Below are 17,117 nucleotides of genomic sequence, written 5' to 3'. Positions count from 1 at the left end.
ATGGTCAGAAGTGATCCTTGGATATACTTGTATTTTAATTCCTGCAAACGTCCATCATGCTGTGATCGGTTAACAAATGATGAAGGGCCTTAAAGACCCTAGGCTTCCTAACTTTATAATTCTGACCTTGAGATTGAAAATCTATCTTGCTCGCCACACAGCAATAAAAGAGCAGTCCATAGTGCAAGTTCCCCATTTACATATTCAAGAAGAAGGGCCTCATCGAAGTTAGAACCATATACAGTACACATACAGTACACAGGGTGAACTTCACTCCCCCAAGACACATCCCAGAATAGCCCAACGTCTCCGAGTATCAACCAATATATGTCCTGTTGTTTGAATTGCTGGCCTAGCTAAGATCGCTCCCCCCCCCTTGTCATAGTTGATTGCTTTGAGGCTGCTAATAGTACATAAGGGGGTGGTGCAAAAGGGGGTGGTGATGGACGGAGCATCTGAATCAATCAAACACTCACACCCAGTCAAAAGATCTGGGTTTAATCCATCACCGTTCTTTAGCCCACTCTGCCACCCCAGTTCAGACATGGCTATATGCAAATCAGTCTGACCCTGTGCCTCATGGGAACAGTCCAGCCTGAACTGCCAAGCCATGTCTTCCCTGGACCGGAAACAAGCTTCCGAGGACCGGTTTCTGGCATTCCAGCCGTCTTCAGCCCGGCTTGCTTGAATCCAGTGGCAAAGTGAGCAAGGGACTCACGTCTGAGCATACCCTGCCACATTTATGGTGGCCAAAAGCGGTACAAAAGGGGGTGGTGATGGACGGAGCATCTGAATCAATCAAACACTCACACCCAGTCAAAAGATCTGGGTTTAATCCATCACCGTTCTTTAGCCCACTCTGCCACCCCAGTTCTGACATGGCTATATGCAAATCAGTCTGACCCTGTGGCCATGCCTGAACTGGGGTGGCAGTTCATTTGACTGGGTGTGAGTGTTTGATTGATTCAGATGCTCTGTCCATCACCACCACCCCCTTTTGTACTGCTAATAGTACATAGCTCAATTCTAACAAGATCTTCTATTTTCCCCATGATATGTGTGTTTCCCGCAAACGCACTAAACCAGGCTGAATCACACGAAGCTCTGCGGCCACTCTTTGCCTATTATAACTGTTTAACCCACAAACATTTAGCGTACAAATTCGAAGACCTAACTTAGCCCTAAATTCAACATGAGTACCAACAATTGCTCAAATCTAAAATAACATATTCTCAAAACTCTCAAATCTTCAACGATACTGTGGATTACATTTCTTTTTTTGTCCCCACCTCTCCCTCCAAGCCCCCTGAATCCTCCTCCCAACTACCTCCCTCCCCCCCACACTCCCAGACTACTCCCACCCCTTCAATGAGGCTTTAAGACTGATAGTCCAAGCGATGCCGAGCTGCCGCCCTCTGATGGATCGCCTACACCTATATGGTACCCCATGTGCAAAAAAAGAACATTAACGGCAACTTTTGAGAAAAGAGGAAATAGCCAAACATTCCCATAGCCTATATTAACAAACAAAGTGCAGTAATATTCTTTTATCCCTATGACAAGGAAGATAATATCGCTCATAGAGTGTCACAAACTTTAACACAGAAAGAAGGAAAGGGAGAAAGAAGGACCTATACATCTCAGATCGGACCAACCAGCGCTTTGCAAGAAGAACCGGACTTATACACATAGTAGCTTACACCTCCTCACATCATAACAAAAAATAGTATAGCTTTATACAAGGTAAGCGTAGCCCAGGTCAATAGCTGTAAAAGGAAAAATGAACTGCTTTGCCTTCAGAGGGATTGTAAAAACTCTTTGGCTTGTACTTCAGAAGTAAAAAATCGAGTGTGCTCTTTATGAAGGAGTTTTAGCTTGGCTGGGTTTAATAAAAAGGCTTGGGCCCCTTTGGCCTGAAATGGTGCGATAAGTTGGCACAATTGCCAGCGCTTCTCAGGCGTTTGATTACAGTAATCTGGCCTAACATAAAACTCCACCCCTTTCCCAGCTCTCTTTCTATCGGGGCGAGCTAACTCAAATACAGCTTCACGGGCAAGAAAATCTATTGTGCGAGACCAGGATAGCACTAGGTCTGGTTACTGTTTGACCAGATCTTGGATGTGGCGAGAACGGAAAGCGATGTGCCCTGTGTACCTCTCTCTGTCATTCCCACTGTGTGAGTTCGGGGAAGGCCTCCGTAAACAAGTCAATGATAAACTTGCGCGGATCCTGTCCTTCCGCGCCCTCGGAAATTTGGAGGACTCACAAGTTCTTTCGGCGAAATCGATTCTCTAAGTCAATCAGTTTCCACTGGGTATCATCTTTCATGGTTCGCAAAGTCTCAGTCAAAGCCTTCTGTGCTGCAAGTTCGTCTTCTAGGCAAGAAATTCGAGCTTCCGCCTCGTTGAACCTTGTAGTGAACTCCGTACAGGTCTTGGCTATGTGACCGATTGAGTACTGTAGTTTGCAACAGGAGCTTTGAGCCCCCTGGCTCTCCATGCGTGTCTTCTCCCTATTATTCATGATGGTTTGATATATCAAAGCCAGTGAAACCTCTTTTGATGGTACTGCCTCTTTTACTTTGTGAGTCCATGTTGTCACCGTCCCTGGTGCCAATATCTCATTCTGTTGAGTAATCCCATTGTAAAGCATTGCTGCCACTATTGCCATCTGTCTGGTTAGTTCCTTCTCTTGCCTCAGGGTTTTTACGTATTGTCCGATGGCTGTCATCTGACGAGTCCCCTCCTGTGTCTTCCGGCAGCGTCCTGCTATGATCACTCCCACTGCCATCATGCAGGCCAGTCTGCTGCATTACACTTGCCTCTAAATCATCACTAGAAGAGTCCGAGTGGTCTGAAATGGAGAAAGAAATTTCCCCGGAATCTACTTCCTTTGTAGAAAATGTAATACTTTGTCATACCATCTATTTACCACCACCAGAGACAAGTTTTTTAATGTTATCGGCGTGTAGGGTATATCGTACCTCCAAACCGCCATTATTTGATGCAATTCCAGAGATCGGTGAGTTACTTAATTAGATCTGAGGGGAACCCATACATAAAGATCCTCCAATTGTTTGAGCATCATCCCGAATAGATAATGGGGCAGAGTCCGTATCATCCAACCCAGTATGGGGACAGGCAAATTCTTTCTCTACCTGATCCAGCTCCCCCAAAGAGTCAGACACCTTCCCATTATACAAGAAAGGCGAGTCCGCCTGGGGGGGGGCTGTGCAGATTTTTTTTTCTTTTCCCCACAACAGGGGGATTGTGCGCTTACCGGAGCTGTCTTTTGCAATCTTATCACCTATTGTGGTGGTATCTTTCTTATTTGATCTTCCATTCAAACTTTCAACATTCATGCCAGCAGCCGTGCCAGCTCCTGTAACAGCGGAGTCACCTGGAAGGCGTGCTCTCCCACTTCCAGCCTTAGGAGGCATCATTCACTGTTGCAGGCTTCCGTTGGATGCAGCTTCTGCAGGACACCGCCAACTCCGGCTCCCCACAATAGTCCCGTATCCCACCCGAAGCCGCCAAACCCTCACCATGAAAGCAGCGGCTGCGAAACCCAGCATACCAGGAACGCCGCTTCAATACACGTGGCAATGCAGCTTGGTGAGTGCCTTCTTCCTCCTTCAACACATCAAGTTTCCATAGAGGTGCGGGAGTCTGGGAGCAGCCAGCTTACTCGTCCGAGCTGGCGGATGCCATCTTGCTTCTACACGGGTGTTCCTGATATCCTATTGGGATTTCTATGTATTGATTGGGTTCATATTCAGGCAGTATAAGGGCAGCTTGTAGTTTTGAAAGTGCCTAGTGTTTGGATTTTCAGGCTCAAACTCCACCCATGTGTAAAATATTTGAAAGGGGCATGCAGCAGATGCATTTATAATAAACAATTACTTCAACTCCGCCTCTGTGAAATTCTTTCTGTTGAGGTTCAGTGTTTTTCAGTGTCATGAATATTTCAACCGTATCACATCAGGTTGTGTTGATATTGAAAGACAGATTAAGAATGAGACTCAAAAAATGAAATCAAATGGGGACTACCTTTTACTAGTCAAGCACCTGCCAAACCTACAGCTGAAAAGCAGCTCCTGTCTGAACTGAGGAGTAAAACAATATTGCAAAAGCGGTCTCTGCTATTAGTAATTATTGGTAAAGGCTTGTATGTGTTACTCGGGGATACTCAAAGACCACCCCATATGGACTCTGCTGCTGTGTTGTCTGGTAATGTCTGCAAAACGTTGCCCAGTTTTAGATAGTCTACATCCTCTGGCCAGGTACAGACTTCCTGCCGTGAGACAGGAAACCTGGTGGACTTTAACATTACATGAAGATTGTGTGTTCTGGGCCACAATCAACCCTGTGAGACGTACGGGATTATTTTTTGTTAGTGATCTCCAAACTCCTAAACTAAACTATGAAACCAAACAAAATAGTGGCAATGGAAGCAATCGGTGAACACAATATTTTAAAATATTTCAACATTTTGACTGTGGTGCAGATGTTCGTTGCATTGCACTGAATAATAGAGCTAGTCTTTGTGCACCAACCCTTCCATTGTAGCTCCTCGCTAACGTGTCTTAGTACCATCATTATCATTATTATCCTTATTATCTTGGAACATTTCCGGATTAACAAGCAGATTGGAAGATGAGGCAGGGTTAGACTTTGTGGAACCTCATGGAATCCTGTGCTTACAGGAGACGTGGTCTAGGACCACTTGCGACATCGATGGTTTTCAATCATTTGCTGTTTCGGCTGTTCCATCTACATCGGGGAGGGCAAAAGGTGGAATAATGACAGCATTATCAACAAAATTACAGGAGCTTAAAACCTCGAAACTGGTGGAGACAAACTGGTACCAAGTGCTGTTATTAGAACATCTCTTCCCAGAACCAGTGCTATTAATCAATTGGTATTATAACATCTTCAATGGACATGACACCTCGATAATCCAAAGTTTGGAGGATGCATTGGGTAAAGCACGCAGCAGGCACCCTTCATCGTCTCTCATTTGGGTTGGCGATTTTAACTGTACGCTGTGCAGTTTTGGAGGATCGAATGTGTGTGGACTAGAGGATCCGAATGCCCAGCCCCTGACCCACTTTAGACATACACCCCAGGGGGATGCCTTGAATAATATTATTATGAATGATCTGCGTGTAGTAGACCCCTGGTCTGCCTCAGATACCCTCCATATACCAACTTTTCAGGGTACGAGGGGGGAGTTGAGTACAATTGATTTTGTTCTGGTATCCAGCACCTTTTTCAAGTATGTTGATAAGTTGGAGGTGGTGGCGAATCCTGCGAGTGATCATAACCCTTTAATGCTGTTATTGTGGGTGCCAACAAAAGAATTATCGAGGGTTTGGGAACAGCCGATCAAGTATAATAAGAATCAGGGTGTCACATTGAAATGGGGGAAGGTAAATGTGACAAGACTGGAGGAAGATATTGTTGTAAACTGTGAAACGGAAATGGAATCATGTCTAGCCCCAGGATCTAACCCCCATCAGGTTATTGAAAGCTTTGAGAAGTTGTGTGGCCATGTAGCGAAGCACTTAAGAAAACCCAAGGGGAAGGGAGGCCAAAAGGCCTTTAGATGGTTTGACTCTGTGTGTTCTGCTACATACCGATCGTTAAAACTAGCTCTGTGTCAAAAACCAAGAAACAAAGAGCTTGTAAGGACTAGTAGAAAGGCTTATAGGGATGCTATTACAAAAAGAAAGCAGGACTTAAAAGTCAGTGCCTGGGATGATCTTGAAAAGGCTGCAGAACTAAAAGATAGTAGGCTCTTTTGGGAGGTCATAAATCGTCCCCTCTTTAAGAGCAACAATAAAGAATCTATAGTTATGCAGGTTACCGCTGATCAATGGGTTCAACATTTTACTAAGATTTTTAACCCCAATTCCATCTCAATAATGGCAAGTACTGAAGGGTCAGGGGATCTGGTGGCACTTCCCTCGGCTTTGACCCTCAGCTCTTCATTTACACTGATTGAGATTGAGGAAGCCCTAGGGAAAGGAGCATCGCTAAAAGCCCCAGGCCCAGATACTGTCCCTCTGGATCTTTTTAAGTCCAATGTCAGTCTGTGGGCACCCATTTTATTGAATGTTTTCAAGGCTGTTGTGGTTGGGCGTATCCCTGGCACATGGAAGGAGGCAACTTTAGTGCCGATTTTTAAAAAGGGTAATAGGTCTGATCCACGTTGCTACCGCCCGATCTCCTTAATAGATGCCTCATGTAAAATTCTGGGTAGGGTAATCTTGGCGAGATTAGAAAGCTGGGCAGATTCTATAGGTCTCATAGTTGACTCTCAGTATGGTTTTAGACGTGGAAAGGGGACAAACGAGCAGTGCCTTAATTTGGCACTAATTTTAGGCAAGTACATGAAGGCAAAAAATTCCCCCATACATCTTGCGTTCATGGACTTGACGAGTGCTTTTGACACTGTTTGCAGGCATAAGTTGTGGCGGATGATGGATGATATGGGCTTTGAGGAACCTTTAGTCACATTGCTACGCAGGTTACATGCAGTAACAACTGTGTCCATTAGATTTGGTTCCGGAGGGGAATTAACGAAACCAATACCTTCAACTGAAGGCGTGCGTCAAGGATGCATCCTGGCGCCTTTTCTCTTCCTGGTTTACACAAATGGATTAGAACAGTACCTACTAAACCAGGGTTGTGACTTCCCAGAAATCAATGGTAAAAGCATTCCCATGCTTTCTTATGCAGACGATACTGTCCTAATGACATTGACAGGAAATAGCATGCAAGTGTGTCTAGATGCTTTTAATACATTCATGCTTGATCTTGACTTAAAGGTGAACTTTGAGAAATCTTTTGTAATGTCTTGTGGCCCAAAAGGATCAACTATTAGGAAGTTCGTGGTAAACAATCGCATAATTGGAAAAGTAGGAAACTTTAATTACCTTGGTAACTTGTTTGATAGCAAACTAAGTTGGACGCCGGTCATGAAGGTTCGAGCCCAGAACATGACAAGGGCGATAGAGGGTATTTTTCGCTTCTGTAGCAAACTGGGGCAAAAGCATATTATGCACCTCAGAACCCTTTACACTTCTAAATGTTTATCAGTAGCCACTTATGGGGCAGAGGTGTGGGGGACCGAAATGCCATCCGTGATACAGGTGGTGGAAAATAACTTTATAAAAAGGGTCCTATCAGTTCCTAAAAGCTCCTCAAATACCTTCTGCCACAAAGAAATTGGTATGGTCAGTGTTTCTGATACAATTCGCTTGTCCCCCCTACTGTTATGGGGTAAAATTTGGCAATCTGAAGACCTGCAACTTACTAAAGACATTATTACTGATTGCATGGCTTTAGAAAACTCAAAACAGATTCCCTGGTTGTCTTATGTTTGTAATATGTTGAAAAAGATTGGACTTGGCTCCTATTTTGACAATCCGGAAAAAATCGAGGGAAATTATAAGGTGGACATAAAAGCTAAGTATTGGAAATCACTGAACCCACCGTCCATAGTTAATGTTACTGACAATGCTATTGCCTATGCCTGTAAACCCCAACCTCAGTTTTATCTAACATTTACCCTTAATGTGCAATGGCGATTCCTACTAACAAGGTTTAGGCTGGAGATTCTGCATTTTTTGCTTGCATTCCCGAAACAAGGGGGTTGGTGTGAGAGGCTGCCCCCTTGTCCTTGTAATAACAGGGATAGACAAAGCACCCTACATCTGGTCCTTTTTTGCTCCTTATATAAAGAGCCAAGACTCCGGTTTATTAAACCAATCTTGAAGGGGAGGCAACCATGCACTTATGAGGAAGGGTACGAATATCTGTCATCATTATCCTCTGTAGAAATCTGCTGTTCCATGTTAAATTTTATCAGAATTTCACAAAAGATTAGGAAGACCTATGGGTAGTACTACATGTATAGAACTTTTCTGGTGAAAATCATGTCTTGTATATTCTTTTATGGTCATTATTATGTCTTTTAAATTTTTGGAAAAATTGTGCATTTTAAATTAGAACTTTCAACCCTATGAGGTATGATGAATAGTATGTTCAATACTTTTATGATTCATTTTATGTATCGAATAAAGTTTTGTGAATCGAATCGTGTCTTGGTACCAAAAGTGCCCACCTGAGTGTTTTTTAGGTGACTTCTAGTATGCACACCTTAGCCGAACAACAAGCTTATTGTTCTGTACTTCAAAAGGGTATTCTCGCTCTGTCCGAGTTATGGCATTCCTGAGCAATCTCATAAGGCCAAGTTGGCTTAGAGAAGCCGATGACTGCTTTATACTTGTAATCCTACTTTGAAAATAAGAATAGATTAAGCTATTAGGCAAGTAGGACAAGAAAAGATGGGAGAAAATACTGTATGCGGACTGTAGATAAAACTCTTTTGTAGAGCTTTGATGCATTCATATATAGATGTTGTTTTTTTAGTGAGAATTCTTTGTCTGGGAATTTTAAAAAAATCTCCATAAAAAATAAGTGTTGGAGAGCTAAATGGTTAACTATTAATTCATTTTGTGTTATGAATATTAAAAAATGTAAAGAAGTAGTAGAGAAAATGTTAAATTTCTGTATGGCACAAAGTTGAATTGTGACAGTGATTGCAAGAAACATATAGCTGTTGAAAATTGTCAAGTTCTGTATTTGGAGGCATCTAAATAGCCGGCAGTAATATAACCAAATGCCGTACCATACATTCTACTGCCTTTTTAAAATCGAAATAATACAAAGAAAAGACTAATTGTGGAGCAACTGTCATTTTTCTGCAGGTGTGAAACCAAGGAAAAGGAAAACATTTGGTTTGCCGGGAATTATTAAGAAGGATAAAGATACAGAGTCTGTGTAAGTGTTGCTTAGATTTTGACTACTTTCATGTAAAAAGTTAAATATGGGGAGGATTTTCTTTTATTAGGTATCCATTATATACTGCTCAGGGCCAAAATGTGAAGACATTCCTTAAGCTAGCGGTTTTTAACCTGTGATCTTGGGACCTCTAGGGTTCTGTGACACCTACAACGGGGATCCGCTATTGCTTAAAAAATTAAATAATAATAACACAAAGCATATTTAAACAGTACACCTCTTTTTACCACTCTGCTTCAGAATCGCCACATTTTTTATCATAGTAGTAAAACGAATGGGGCTAGATTAGGCAACTTTGAACCTGAATTTAGAGTGTGGCAGATGGGTTACTCCATTGTAATAAGTTGACGGGATACCAGTCACATTTAAGACTGAGTAACCCGTCTGCCAAACTCTAAATCAATCCCTTTGCCTGTAAACAATTTGTGTTTTAGTGGGAACTAGATGATCTCTAAAGAATGGTATAATTTTGTGGTAACCTTTTATCCTTGTAAAGGCCAGTAAATCTGCACCAATTATGTAGGTTCTACTTGCTGTTCTTGGAACTAGCCCGTCATGGTTTAGATATTTCTTAACAGTTCTAACTTGAGAGTAGGGACAAGAATTAAACCTTGAAGGCTTGCTCATTACACAAAGCCTTGTTTAACTATTTTAGACCTGACTAGTTGTTATTATTTGAATTAAGAATGCTGCACCCTCATTTTTCTCTGACTGATCATTATACCTGCTCAGAGGGTTGATGCTCCATTATTATGCTTGCAGCTATTCATTTTTCATTTCTGCAGTTGGCCAGACTTTTTGATTTCAATAAATTAATACATATCTAATGTACTTATATAGAGGATTTCAGCCAGCCTTCTTCATCCATTGGTCTGTTGTTAATTTATAATTTTTTTGCTCCCACTATATCATATGGCAAGGGGTCAGCCCACCTTAGCCAATGGCTAGTGGCACCGTGAGTCACAGCATTCTGATCTATAGTAATGTATGCGCTTTGAGAGCAAAAAATAATAATATTTAAGCCAATTTTGTTGTTTAATATTGACCTGGACCCAGTAGCTACTCTTACAATAAACTTTTAGAAAAACTATGACAGCGCAAAACAAGCTTTGATAAAGCCATAAAGGCTTCTGACTTTTTTAGTTCACGTTTAGAGTAATCACAGGCGTTTGTTGCTGTAGCTTTTCATAACCTGCATTTTCCTGTTTGTTTCATGGCCGTCTTAAAGAAAGACAAATTGATATTGCAACATTCCTTCCAGGTACTTTATGGTTACATAATCCACTTATTTTATTCTTAGTGGATACCACTAAATAAAATCTCATCTAGCTAAAGTGCCAGACTGAGGAAACAGTTAAAGCAAAAGATTACGTTGTTTTCAAGCATTGTGTCTCCTGCTTCAAAATCTATGATATAGATGAACATACAAAACATTTTGTTTATTGGTGATGAGCAAAATCTTGTATAATCTGACGATTACCCAATGCACGTCTGGTAGGCAATTGATCCTGGTGAACATAATTTGCCACTGACTCTACCACTAAACATATTATTTAAAGCTGTGCTCTTCTTATAATCCTCCATTTTTTTTCTCAGTGTCTTATGTTCATACCTTGGATTTGTGGCACCACACATTTGTTTACATCATTGTACTTTATCATGCAAAAGTGCTGGTAAATTTATATTATATGTATTATAGAGTGGCAGTAGCCACTCTGTAGTTATATTTAGGTTTTCCAGAGATAGGAATTCCTCTGGCTTTTGACCGTTAATAACTTTGCGCCTCTTTGACAAATTTCCATAAAACTTTGGAGACCTGTAGCTTTTCCTACATTGGTGGATGATGCAATGTTTTACGGTCATTGGTCAAGGAGATACAAAGCAAAAAGGAGGGCCCCTAAAATGCGTTTTTCTACCAATGCATTTCCCATAGACCTTGTACTCATGTGTAGTGACAAAACGACCAGTTGTATTTGTATGAAATTTGGCAGGATTATAGACTATGATGTGCAGATGATCCTTTTTGGTAGTACAGTTAAGTAGGTTAAGTAATTTTAAAGTTAGGTCCAGTTTCACAAACAATAGGAATGCCAATTTCCTAATTGCGATTATCTATGAATCACGATTAGGAATTTGGTACTCCTAATGTATGAAGTACTTGTGTTCCCAAATAGCGATTCCTAGTAACTTGCAAATGGACCTTCCTCATGAATAATAATAAGGTAGGTCACAATTTTCGACCCATTAGGAATCGAAGCTATCACAGTGATGGTGGCCTGATGAGTCAGCAGACCACCATATCTGTGGTTGCTTTTTAATAAAGCAATCTTTTTTTTATGCAGCCTGTTTTCCTTAAAGGAAAATGGGATATGTTTTAAAAAAGAAACTTTGAAGTCACAGTTTTTTTAAGAGTAGGCACTCCACCCTATGCGACTCCCTTCTACGCCATTCAACTCTTCGCCACTTTACCATATTTCACTCAACACCACTCCACTGTACTCCGTTCCACTGTACGCCACACCACTCTACCCCATTCCACTCTTCGCCACACCACCCCACCCCACGCCATGCCACTTAGCCCAATGCCACTCTACTCTATTTATTCCATTCTGCACTACTCTACTCCACTCTGACGTCCATTAGTGACACTACCTTGTACGACACTATTCTCCACTTCTATAACACTCCACTTAATGACACTCCACTCAACTCCAATACACTCTGCAATTTGAAACACTTTTTAATTAAAATTTTAAAACCAACTAAAATTCAATTATAAAACCAAAAGTTAACACTTGGTTATTGTTAGGAAAACTCTATTTTTTCGTTCTGTACAAATCAAACTTAAACTACACAAATATTAGAAATTTTAAAGTTATAGTCATACCTCAAATTTATAATTTACGTACCACCTCCAAATTTCTATAACTAACCACACTACAATAGCCTTTACGGTGCATTGCTTATATCCTTTCATATTAAATCACTTACAATATGTAAAATCATAGCATTCATAACAACGCTTATGACATTTCAAATACCATCATTTATAAGAACACTGTGCATGGTAGAGAGGCGTTTTATAGTAAAAGTAGCGTGGCTAGCTAGTTGACAACACTGTGTACGCGAGGAGATGAAATTTATTTTGAAGATGCTCAAGCGGGCATGTCTCCAAACGAGCACCATCGGCGGTTAGGAGCACGCCAGCAACCACATATCCATTTGACAACAATATGTATATTTCAAAATATTAATGTAGACACACACACATAAGTAAATGCTTATGACATTAAACAACAAAAAAATGTATAGGCGTGGTAAAGTCCTGCCTTGTAAGATACCTAAAAATGGCCTACGTAATTAAAGTGCTGTGTGGTAAAGGATGCATTGTAAAGGTGATATGCCGTTTTTTCTGTATGAGAATCAGTAGAGATCAGTATGCCAAGTTTTCATTACTTCTCTGCCCAATCCTTGAGGCACTTTGGGATGTTTTTCTGAATTTTTCTATAATGTTAAGTTGAGACATGAGAGCCAATCTGCCAAACATAGAAAACTTTGTTGAAGCATTATGGTCTTCCTACAGTTATTCATATATGATGATTTTAATTACAGGTAATGAAAATGATTGATTCTACAAAAGTGTAGGAGAAAGCCACTTGCTTGGTTGAGATGGAAGACCTGACATTTGCACTAGGCCCTACACCTAACCTTCCTACCAGTGTCATTGTTTTTCATCGTTGCATAGATTAGTAAGTGCAGGAATAGCAAGGACTGGTGTTGGAAGTTGTAACTGAGATATTGGCTCGTCATTCTGGGGTAGTTGAATACTAGTTATAAAGTGCATCTATGCAAATTTAATAAAACTTCTTGGTGTAGGTAAGTAAAACATACCTGACATTTAACATTACTTTTAAATTACTTGATGTTTGGGAAATTAGATGCTCCCTTTATCCTCTTACTGTGCTGCCAGTGCCCATAATGCAGCCAAACCAAAATCAGTTTTGTGCCTAATGGGATGGATTTTCTCTTTCTAGACGTTAGAGAATGTTGTGGATTGGGTTTTTGTTTTGCTTAATGAAAAGGTCTCTATACTGAAAAAGCGTAGGACGAGAGAGATGAGTGTGATTAGAGCCATGTATCTACTGGCTTTGCTAGTTGAAAGTGGTCTGAACGCATCACCTCATAGCATGTTAAATGAGACAGTACCAACAACTCCTTTTGGGTTAAAACCACTACAACTCCAGAGGTAACTATACATTACATGGTTACTGATGACAGGCCGCTACTCTCTTTGTGAGGCTTTCAGTTGCCCACCAGTTAACATATAGAAAAAACATGCTTCAGTATACCTTCTCTTTAATATCAGTTGTTTTCACAGCGAATCATTTGTGACTAACTACAGGTGAAAGCATAAAGCACTCCCAACATTGTAACAGAATAGGGAGGTGAACAAAATTTGCATAATATCTAAAATAATGTTGCATTAGCATCGTTGGTCGGCAGCTGAATGGGCTAACAGCAGTCCACGTGGTAGATCTTGGGGAAACTGATGGATCATTTCTGATGCTCCATCGGATGCATATTGTCAGAATGTAGTAAATGAAATTAGATTATTCAACCATAGTACTACTCTGTGATCTGGTAACTCCTTTTCATGTGGGATGGCACCTCTTCTCCAATGACTATATCACTCTTTCTCTGCATTGTTAGTGTTTTCTCTAGGCGTACAATCTCAAATCTTGGCTAAGCCTCTGGGGTTAAAAAAAGATTTGCTGATAAAGTGCATTACACATTCCGTACATTTAAAGAATGCAGAAATACTCCAAGGTCTTGGTCTACTTCAATCCAATTTTACACTCTAGGCCTTAAACCACAGACCTACTTCTGCCAGGGGGCATCCTGTTTTTACAGGAAACATTCCAAGGACAGGAGCAAGACTTGGCAAGCAAAAGAAAGTTAGGCATGGACCACAGCTGCTGTGGCTTTGGAGAAGTTGTTTTGATACCCTCACAGTATTTGATATCAGCAAGAGGGTAATTTTGAGTTCTAGATGGAGTCGCAAGGACTGTCCTTAGATCAGTAGATCCTACAGATATTGAATACACAGCATACTCTTCCACTGTAGAGCTTTCTTTCAAACTGTCCTCTAGAAATCAACAGCGGAAAGACACAGAAGCAAACTTTTAGAGAAGGTTTTCCCAATGCTTCTGTAGCAGGTCTTAGAAGGCCTGTTGCAAAAAAATGGGATTTTACTGCCGGCATTTTCTTCTTACAGACCGGAAGATAGGGAAGCCGAAGCTCATTTTTCACCTGAGGGTCTTCAACAAGCAGATAAAACCTAGGGAAGTTAAGGATAGTCTTGCTGGAATTCAGACATTTTCATTTTGATGCGGTCTTTGGATTTGCAAAATACATGTTTCCATATACCAGTTCTTCCAGCACACCTAAGATTCTATGGTGGAAGACTGACATTTTTAATTTACAGTTTTGCCACTCCGAATGTCAGCACTTCGAGTTTCATGAAGGTACAGGCATGAGTGTCTCTCTTCTACACTGGCAAGGACCTCAGTTATTCACTCAACTAGACAATTAGAAAGTGAAAAATACCTCTGACAAAGGGCTGGTTTTTGCACGAAATATGACGATGTCATTGCAATACACGCTGGGATCTTCTCAAAAGGTAATTAATTGTTCACAGAGCATCGCATATCCTCTACAATGCCTAAGGATTATCACCATTGAGTGACTGGTCTTTACTGTAGGCCAAAATTCAAATCCTGATTTTTCTTAAAGGAGTTATACAGGGATTAGAAGCTAGTCAGGTTGCAGTAGGTTCAGGTTAAAATGATCATTCTGACTTATGACTGCTAATGTTACTGGTAAGTAACTTTTTATTGGCTGTGCAGAACTGTCTAAACCGACTAGAAAAAGTGCATGAGCAAACTTCTAAATAGATTGTTTTCTTGTTTTATGTTTGTAAGACTGGTACATTTTTAATCTATCTTTGCTATGCTTCAAGGATTTTGAACCAATTCTGCTTTTTTTAACTAGGGAAAACGCTGATGCAGATTCAGTGGTGAGTATCTAATTATTTAATATCGATATTTATACCAAGACATTGGATTTGTTTTTTAACAATGATGCTTCCTAAATCTAAAGCATTTATTCATGAGAGACTTGAGATTGTAACTTTTCCAGGCTCTGGTTATGATAATGATCTCAGCATTAGCAATTATGATTTTAGCTCTATGGTGAACAGGTCAAGCAATCCCTCTCATTCTCAAGCAGCTGCTGCTAAGGCAGATTCACACATCATGGAGCAACTCCAGGTGATTTACTGCGCTTTATAAATCCTGACTGATTGAACTGAGTGTGTTGAACTTATTGCACCTCAGACACCCCAGCATGTCTCTGGAGACTTTTGTACGTGGGAGGCAACACTCCTACCCCAGACTGTATCCTCTCACTCTCCAGTGCTGTCTTGCTAGACTTAATGTTGCAAGGAGGTATATAGGTTCTAGCAAATTCCCATAAAATGCACTCTTGGGCAACTGCGTACTGAATACCGAGATCTGAGCTGCTGTAATAAAATACTTCTATATGGATGCTGGCTTGGTCCCTTTTTAATGTACTGTTCGGGAAGCATTTAAAGTGCATCTGCGGAGCATTTACATTTCGAAACAAGCTAGGGTGTTCCAGTCCATTTAATTCCACCTCTCTAGATTGGAGAACGATCTTAGGCAATTAGATGCTGTAAAATGACAGGGCAATGTACTGTTTGTAGAATGTTGCAAAATAAACTCTTTTGAGAAATATGCCTCAGCCACATTATATGTGATGGGGAACGACCACACAGGACACTGAAAACGTTATTGGGACCAGCATGGAGATCCTAATGTTTGGTTAGGTTTGAAAAGGTGGATTGCACACAGGCCTATGACTCAGATGTATCCGGGATGCCTTGATGGAGTCAATCTTTATTTATCAGTAGTTTCTAAAACTAGTACTGATATGTTGGCTTACATAAACAAGGCTGCATTAGCCTTGCTAGAAGATGAATATAGAGAATGTTTAATGCAGTGCCTCTCATTGTCGGAAAATGTAAAACGTTTTAAAGAAAATGCTTGATTGCAGAGGACTGGGTGGTGATGCTCTTTTATACATACTGGGGATTTCTGAAGGATACTTCTAACTTCAGATTCCTCACCCACGGCACCAGACTTGATCTAGAATCTTTTCCAACAATTGTTTCAATGCACCTGTCAGACTTTAGTGACCTTCCCATCTCCTGAAGTGACAGTGCAGAGCCATATACAGGTGCCATTACTGTGCGCAGAAGTTTTTTTTTCCATACTGTTTGATAAGGATTCTGAGCTCTGCACTTGAACTTTGTCAAATCTTTACCTACTTCTGTGACTGGTTTCTAGGGATGTCTACCCCGAAGACTTACGGCTTCAGACTGTGCCGCTCCTGCAGAAAATAGATGTTTTTACAGATACATCTATCTTTGGTCTATGTATGATTTAAAGTCCTGCGACAAATGCTCCCTGATGCACTTGAAGCCCATCAGGGAGGCAGAAGAAAAGTTTTATATTGCCAAGTCAGGGGCCCTAACTCACCTCAAGTTCGAGTTGAGGTCCCCTGTCATGATTAAATCGAATATGATATCCATGGAAAAATCTCCAAGCAACCACAAGAATTCAAGATGGGAGTCCTCACTCCCTCTCCTACTCCATGTCACTCATGCTCCAAAGAAAAATTGTGCAGGCCACAATCGAAAGGCCGGACTCTGACAATTTATGGACTCCAATGTCATTCCACAGCTGGAGTCAGTTTGCCTCGAATGTCCTGGGCCACCTTTCACTCCACAGCTGCAGCTTTTCTAGATGATTATAGTTCCTCCTGGAGCTCATTTGAGCCCCATTGATCTGCGGAGTCTCTTTTTGAACTCCTTCTGGCATATCCTACTCTGGCACCAATGGACCCTATTAGGACCCTTCCCATACCCTCACTGGTAATTGACCGCGCTGGTTCTGGTCTAAGCGGCTTTGCCCATGGCTCCAGAGGGGCGGGTTAGGGTTCCAACACTGATACCTTGTCTTTAACTTAGTTTGACTAGATCAAGGCCAGTGTCTATGTATGAGAGTTCTAAAGCACAGCCAGTGTTGTCTGAGGACTCTTTGACAGTGTCTTTGCCTCAGCGCCAATATCTTTGATGCCTTGAGACTTTTTTTAAGCTCGGTTCCT

General features: G+C 41.1%; 1 protein-coding gene across 2 annotated transcripts in view; it reads left to right on the top strand.

Moving 5' to 3' along the window:
• The window catches only part of FCHO2 (FCH and mu domain containing endocytic adaptor 2), a 1,197,262-nt gene that overhangs the window by 630,558 nt on the left and 549,587 nt on the right, over nt 1–17,117 (top strand). For both annotated transcript variants that reach the window (XM_078675272.1, XM_078675273.1), the window contains exons 10-11: nt 8,777–8,849; nt 14,922–14,946. In XM_078675272.1, coding sequence (XP_078531398.1) covers nt 8,777–8,849; nt 14,922–14,946 — 98 coding nt within the window. The remainder of the gene's footprint in view (nt 1–8,776; nt 8,850–14,921; nt 14,947–17,117) is intronic.

The sequence above is a fragment of the Lissotriton helveticus genome, chromosome 2_1 (assembly GCF_964261635.1).
Source record: "Lissotriton helveticus chromosome 2_1, aLisHel1.1, whole genome shotgun sequence".
Lineage (NCBI taxonomy): Eukaryota > Metazoa > Chordata > Amphibia > Caudata > Salamandridae > Lissotriton > Lissotriton helveticus.
The sequence above is the reverse complement of the archived record's forward strand: the minus strand, read 5'-3'. Positions and strand labels throughout refer to the sequence as shown.